The 7,784-nt window shown below is 41.4% G+C and overlaps 1 protein-coding gene across 1 annotated transcript; it reads left to right on the top strand.

Moving 5' to 3' along the window:
* Positions 1 to 1,198: 1,198 nt before the first annotated feature.
* On the top strand, positions 1,199 to 2,146 carry LOC104851226 (putative olfactory receptor 5AK3). Its single transcript, XM_010608401.1, has one exon. The coding sequence runs from the start codon at positions 1,199 to 1,201 to the stop codon at positions 2,144 to 2,146; it is 948 nt and encodes a 315-aa protein (XP_010606703.1).
* The last annotated feature ends 5,638 nt before the right edge of the window (positions 2,147 to 7,784 follow it).

Genomic DNA, 7,784 nt, shown 5'->3' with positions numbered 1-7,784 from the left:
CTCTTTCGACAACACACCGGGGCACTCTGCTCTAAGGGTGTAGCTCTCTCCCATTCATTTTGGACTGAGGATTGGTCAGAGTATGAGTCTGCTGTGATTTTTTTAACCTATTTCCAAACCGTGCTTTTCAGAGCATTGCTGCAGTGCCTGTAATGACCTTCTAGACCGTTCTGCACAGAGACAAGGCCATGAGGCTTCGTAGATCTTTTGGCTTCCAGTACTATGAGCCCAAGTCTAGGGCTCTGCTACAGCAACATAAAATCGATGGGTGCTGGGGATGAGATCCGCACAATTATTCAGAAACCAGCCAGAAGTGGAGGGTCGGCAGAAAGCCGAATTCTACTAGAGCTGGGGCCTGTGTTCCATTATCCACGATAAGCAGTGGCAATAAGGAAGGTGGTTCAAGCATAAGGACCTGAAACCAGAGAGACTGAGTGCTTGGACTATATATATATGAAAAATCCACTGAATTCATCTCAGCTGCATATCTTAGCAGTGAAGTACTGACACTCAGAGAAAACGACTTTTATGACTTAAAATGAGCTACCATTATATATGAATCAATTAATTGTATTGCATGAAAATTAGATTATTTTCTGTAAGCTATACCATGACTCAATGAAAACATAATTCCACTAAAAATACGAGCACCCATGTATTATATCTAATGAAATAACAGGATTGAAGGATAATCAAACAAATTCACAAAAGGAAATGTTTAGATAGGAGCGGAAGTTAGTACAAATGTATGTGGACCATGACCACACACCAAAAAGTTCTCTAACACCAAATACATCTAAATGAGAAAACCTGAAAAAAGATCAATTACTAAATTTATAAATGACTAAGAAAAGCTTTGGGCTGACAAAAAGGTGTTTCAATCATTATTCATACAAATCTAGGTTCCTAATTAATATAATGAAAGAGTCCACTAATCTATGTTCTTAGAATTACACGTTAAAAATCAGTATTCTTTATTAGAAAATGAATCCATTCCACAAGAACTCTGGTTACATGGTGGCTTGTTAACAAAAAAGTGGACAAACAAATGAAAAATAGAAATCCTGTGCAAGTGATTCTCAGGAAAACCAAATTAAAAACATTGATGCAAGTTGCTGAAATGTACACAGTTCAAGAAATCCTGTATTTCATTCTTTTTCTTGGTCCTTCTCTTCATCCTGCCTAGATTTTAGTAGTCATGACCCCAGGAAATAGCACCGAGGTGACTGAATTCTATCTTCTGGGATTTGGTGGACAACAAGAGTCCCAGGCTGTCCTCTTCACTGTATTTCTTATCGTCTACATGACATCCATGGCGGGTAATACAGGGATGATCCTGCTCATCAACACAGATCCCAGACTGCAAATACCCATGTACTTCTTCTTACAACATCTGGCTTTCGTTGACATCTGCTACACATCTGCCATCACTCCGAAGATGCTCCAGAACTTCATGGTGGAAAACAAATCCATATCATTCAGAGGATGTGTAATCCAGTTTTTGGTGTATGGGATATTTGTGACCAGTGACTGCTACCTCCTGGCAACTATGGCTGTGGATCGCTATGTAGCCATCTGTAAGCCTCTTCGCTATCCCATAATCATGTCCCGAACACTCTGCATCCAACTGGTAGCTGGCTCGTATCTCATAGGATCAATAAACGCCTCTGTACACACAGGAGTTGCATTTTCCCTGTCCTTCTGTAAGTCCAACATCATTAATCACTTTTTCTGTGATCTTCCTCCTATACTCTCGCTTTCCTGTTCAAATATTGACATCAACATTAAGCTACTTGTTGTCTTGGTGGGATTTAACTGGACATTCACTGTGTTGGTCGTGATCTTCTCCTACATCTACATCACGGCCACCATCTTAAAGATGTCCTCCGCTGTGGGGAGGAAGAAGACCTTCTCTACCTGTGCCTCCCACCTGACGGCCGTCACCATTTTCTATGGAACCCTCTCCTACATGTACTTACAGCCTCCTTCTGAGCATTCCCAGGAGAACATGAAAGTGGCCTCCGTATTCTATGGCATTATCATTCCCATGTTGAACCCTCTGATCTACAGTTTGAGAAACAAGGAGGTCAAAGAAGCTGTGAAAGCAATAGGGAAAAGGTTCTTCATTTTGCATGCAAATCGTTAAAATTCAGCACATCAAAGCACACCGTGGAGATGCATCCCCACAATTGAATTATTCTAAATTTGAAGACATTCAATATTCAAATCAGGGCTACCCTTCATCACACAAATCTTTGATTGTGGAAAATATTCTAAAACCTCTCCTGAACTTCATTTTCCCTTACGTACAGATTGAAAAACATGTCTTCCACAATTTATGAAGAAGTCCTCATAAAGACTATCAAAAATACAAAGAAGCTTGCATGAACTTTAAAATATTACTTCAAATATTTTTCAGACACATCTTAATCCATAGGTAAATCCATATTCAAATAAAACTGTCCTTGAAATTTCATTTCCTTATTTCCTTCTTTAAATAAATTCCTTGAATTGTCTAAAATGTGGAGTGTTGTAAATTTTGCTTTTAATTATGACTGAAATATGAGTATAAAATAAATTAGTTGCTTTAAACACCATCTCACCACTCAAGCTAACCCTTTCAACCCAGTGTCTCCACATGTGTTACCTTCCCTACCCTCCAAAGTACTTACTTCTTTCATTACTTACTCTATTTATCCGCTCTCCATCTTCTCTTTCACGGAAAAGTAAACTCTACAGATTTTTTTCTATGCCATTTCCAAGGTGATAACCTAGAAAAAACCGGTTATGGAAAATCTGAGGAGTGGTCGTTCACTTAAAAGTCACAGCCGTCATTGCAGTTGAAACAAAGTTGCACTAAAGAAGCTCATTAGGAGTTCAAGTGGACAGCACTTGTTAGCACAGGCTGCACTTCGCCCGCCTGTGGGGTGCAGTCAGTGGAGGGAAATGTTCCTGTCAGTTTTCAAAGTGCACCACACAGCGGTGTGAGCACAGAAGAAATGTTTTTTTCCACTGACTTCTGACCAGGATAAGACTCATCCTGCCATAAAAGTCTGTAAGAGAACATTCAAGTTGAGTCTCTGTGGAGACACCAGATTCGCCACTGTATCACTTGTGTCTATCAATTTTCAGGAATTTATTCCATGCTTATTAAAATGATCCCTGCAGAAGTTAGCAAGGTATGCACGTGGAAGTCTCCCGCGTGTCCCTTAAGCAGATGGAGAACCAGCTGCAGCCCGGCCCCGCAAACTGCCTTTGTGGCCGCCCATCTTTATTTCAGGCTCTGTCGCCAGTGCGCGTTTGTAACCCAGAGCAGTGGGGTTCCCTTGGAGGGATCCGTGTGCACACATGACAGGCTGATCGTTTCGGGTCTCTCTACCCGCTCTCTCTCCCGCGTCCTCCTCTCCACTTATTCCCCACCTCCAGGAGTGTTATCGTCTAGCTTCCTGTCATCTTTCTGCTATGCTCGCCTTTCTTACTTAACTTCGCATTACAACCTCCAGTTCCATCCATTTTTCATCAGGTGACATTGATTGTATTTTCCTCACAGCTAAATCGTATTCCTCCGTGCAGATGTGATTCTCTTCATACCTTCATCAGTTCACATGCAACTCGGTGGTTTTCTCAGTTAGGTTACTGTGAATTGCAGTTATGAACCTAGATACTTCTGTGTCATTATAATATGATGACTTTTTAGTTCTTTGAGGAATGTACTCAAGAGAGGTATAGCTGGGGGAAATGGAATTTCTGTTTTTAATTTTTTGAGCAATCTTCATACTGACTTCTATCCTGGTCATACTAGGTTTGGATTCCTAGCAACAATTAACAGATTTCCTCTTTCCAGCAGGCTCACCAACATGCATGGGATTTTATGTTCTTGATAATGGCTCTTCTGCCTGGGCTAAGCTGGAATCTTTAGTACAGATGGTACTTTACTTCTTTTGTTTTTGTTTTTAGGTACCAGGGATCAAATTCAGGTCCTTGTGCTTACAAGGCAGGTGGTGGAACCTCTGAGCCAAATCCCCAGCCCCTGTTTGTGTTGATTTTTAGTACTTCACTTATTAATGCTGTGTGGGTGGTGAAGGAAAATATTTGAACCCATTTTCATCACATACTATACAGGGATATGTTCCTACTTAAAGAAAGTTGTTTTTCAGCTGACTCAGTAATTAGAATGTGGTTTGCTCTGCCTTAGCTGTTCATGAGAAACACCCTAGTTGAATCTCTGTAGAGACAAGAGGTTCCTTCATGTATACAGCTGCCCTGTATCTGTTCACTGCCAGGAGTTCACTGCATACCAACTCCTCCAGTTTGCTAATAAGTGAACAAAGTAGGCACCCAGAAACCACGAATGTGTCCAGTAACTGAAATGTACACCACCCCAGTCCTGCAGAGAAAACTCCTCTCTTCTCCTGTCAGCCGGTGTTAGGTGAGGACTTGCCAGATCCAGTCACTGTTTAAAACCTCACCAGGAAGGCTTCCATCTTCAATCGAAACTTGAAGGCAGTCATGAGCAGAGGTGGTTATCTTATTCTGAACATACGTCAGAGCTGTGAGAAGAAAATTGGTATCGAGTACAAATGGCTTGGAACGGCAGGGCAGGGGGACACTGGGAACACTGACTGAATGCCTCTCCTCAGTGGTCCTGGTTCCCCAACATTGTTACTGTGTAGACTAACTACACAGTCAGAAAGAGAAAGAAATGACCTATCATTCTGTAGGTGGAGCCAGTGCTATGGCAAAATACAGAGGGGTTAACTACAAACTGGTCCTTGTCTTCTTTCTTCCTGACATTGATTCTATGAGCAAGGCAGTGTGACCACGAATGGTTTACATCCCACAGTCTGTGGTACACTTAAAGCAAACAATACAGTTACAGTCATCATTGGGATCTTGTACCTTTACATGATGTGTCTTGGTTCTTGTTTTTTCCCCCTTAGCCCTGCCCTCCCTTCACCCACTTCACCCTTCTCTATTTACAGAGACTTTGTTTCCATCTGGGAACAATTAGTCTTACCCAGTGAAAACACTGTCCATTGGCTTCATCTACCAGGAGGTTATCCTAAATCGGTGTACTGTCCTGCAAACGTGGAATTTCAGCGTTTAGAGGAGGTGTCGGCCACCAGACAGCCTGACAGAGTGGCATCATGGGAGTTGGGAATATTCTCTACCAATTTCAACCTCTAGGGGAGCTGGACTGTGAAAGTAGTATCTGGTGATCCAAGAGTGTGTTGTATCCAATACGAGGCACATGGCCAGAATGTAAATGAGCTCCAGGAGAAAACATCAAAGACTCAGGTGAGTTTCAGGGTTGGTGACTGCCTACATTTGTCCTAATGGAGTCAAGAGACTGACACCCTACCCCCCCACCCTGGAAAGAGGGAAGCTGGACACCTCACCACTCCCAGACTCTGCCCGGTGCAGCTCCAGCTGGCTGCTTCTTGTACCTGTACTTGCATATACAGCAATCCCTGATGTCTTCCTATAAATTAGCACGTCAGCAGTCTATAAACAACAGAAATTTCTTCCTCATAGTTCCAGAGCCTAGCGGGTCAGAGTCAAGATGCCAGTGTGGTTCTGGTGAGGGCATTCCTTCTGGTTACTGACACTACTCCTCAGCTCACTGTGTCCTCACGTGACAGAGAGCGGTTAGAGAGCTCCCTAACTGGGGGTGACAGAGTACCTAAGCTTTCCATCCACAGCATCTGAGGGTTATTATGGAGAACCCCAAATTAGTAATGGGTCTACGAAAGGGCGGTTTCTGGGGCCCCTGACACTTGGATGGCGTCAGACACAGCAGCACTTCCGTGGGAACTGTCCCTTCACACTGTGGACTTCTAACCTTTTGAGGGTGGCTATGCCGGGCAGCAAACAGAGGAGAGACAAAGACATGAGGTGACATCCGGACGAGAGGGTTGCATCACTGGTCATTTCTGTCTGGGGAAACGGGAAAGCCACCCCACAGGAGCTCTAGGGAACGATGCAGAAAGACCCTCGGAGTTGCTCCAAACATCTCTCCCCGGTGGTCGGTGTTCCCCAACATTTTTACCTCCTCACACATCGCTGCTGATTCCAAGGAGTGATCTTCCCTGGATTTACAGGTATCCACTAGGTAGGGAACAAGAAAGAGACACACAACATAAGGATGGACAAAACTGTTTCCACACAGGCACTGAAAACAAGTACCAAGATGTGAACAAGAAAGAGATTTCAGCTCACCTACATACACAGGTCTGACCAGTGGCAACTATGGACAACCTGACTGCTGGATTTGGAAAAAACTTTTGCTTCCCCTCACCAAAGTATAAATGTGATTCCTCTTGTAGCCTCATGGTCATTTCTTTCCAGTTTTGAAATGAAGTGTAATGTCTGGAGCTACAGCAGGCACCATACACTATGAGGCAAGCAACATATAAGGAAGACTCAGCACTGGTCTTGACGCCCACACTACCATTATAAAGGGGAAAAGACACTCCCATGCAGAGAGCTACAGACTCAAAGATCAAGCTTTCTTTAGGAATAATAGTTCAATTAAAATCTTAGCCCTAGATGTATAGCCAAACAAAGCACACTGTCATTTACTTCACAGTTTCCTGAAATAATCTAAGGTTACAAATATCACTGGAATAAATATTGGGTACAGTTGGTCTTTAAAATGTGTAAATTTTTAGAAAAATAAGAGAGAATTAAGTGATCATCCTTTTAATGTACAAAGGTCAAAGTCATATTACAGAATGCATTTATACCACAATATTCTTTTTTTTCTTTTTATTGAGTTTATTGGTACAATCTAGGTATACAATACAATTACATTCATCATTGGGATTCTGTACCTTTACATAATAGGTCTTGATTCTCATTTTTTCCCCTTGTCCCTGCTCTCCCTTCACCCCCTCCTACCCTCCCCATTTACAAACACTTTATTTCCATTTTCTCAATTTCTCATATATTTTCCTCTCCCTTATTACCTTTTCCCCACCCTTACCACTTTCCCTACACCTTTAGCCCTTTACTTCCTATTTCACATTTTTAATTATCTCATTAGGATCCTGTATACTATTATAGTTTTTCACACGAGAGAAACTATTCGGTATTTCAGTTAAAGAAATTTCTGTATGAACATTAAAAATAGGGAATCCTATTAGAATCTTATGCATTGTTGCAGATTATTCATACCAGGGAAACTATTTGGTATTTACACATGTATGACTTATTTATTACTGACATTTAGAAATGGGAAGAAAGGAGCTAAAGGTGTAGGGAAGGTGGGATGGGTAGGGGAAGAGTAAAAAGGGAAAAGAAAAAAATGTGAGAGAATGAAAAGATGAAAATAATGTGTTTGTAGATGGGGAGGGGAGGAGGGGGTGAAGGGAGGGCAGAGGTAAGGGGAAAAAATGAGAATCAAGACTTAAAAAAAATAGGGAATCCTAAAATAAAACTAAAAAGGAAAGTAAAAGAGAAAAGGCAATGATGTAACATTAAAATAATCCTTAATTCTGGAGATGAAAATGGTCCCTGAACATATTAAAATTGCTTCTCGCTCTTATAGTCTTATCTTATTTTTTTCATTATTTAGAGAATACTTTATTAGTTTCTGTAATCAAACCCACGTAGATATGACCTTACATATTTAGTACGATGTGTTACCCCTGTAAAAAAATGAAAAAAAATAAAAAATAAAAATAAAAATAAATTAACATTTCTAGACCAATATGGTTGTCCATTCCTGTACAATGGCATCAACACAGTAAATTGGGATGACTTTTTCCAAAGTTGGCAGCACC

The sequence above is a fragment of the Fukomys damarensis genome, unplaced genomic scaffold, assembly GCF_012274545.1.
Source record: "Fukomys damarensis isolate Sample0158 unplaced genomic scaffold, DMR_v1.0_HiC HiC_scaffold_27, whole genome shotgun sequence".
NCBI lineage: Eukaryota > Metazoa > Chordata > Mammalia > Rodentia > Bathyergidae > Fukomys > Fukomys damarensis.
The sequence above is the reverse complement of the archived record's forward strand: the minus strand, read 5'-3'. Positions and strand labels throughout refer to the sequence as shown.

Bases quoted from the DNA above. Each gene is read 5' to 3' on its own strand.
- LOC104851226 (XM_010608401.1), top strand. From the start codon at position 1,199: ATGACCCCAGGAAATAGCACCGAGGTGACTGAATTCTATCTTCTGGGA.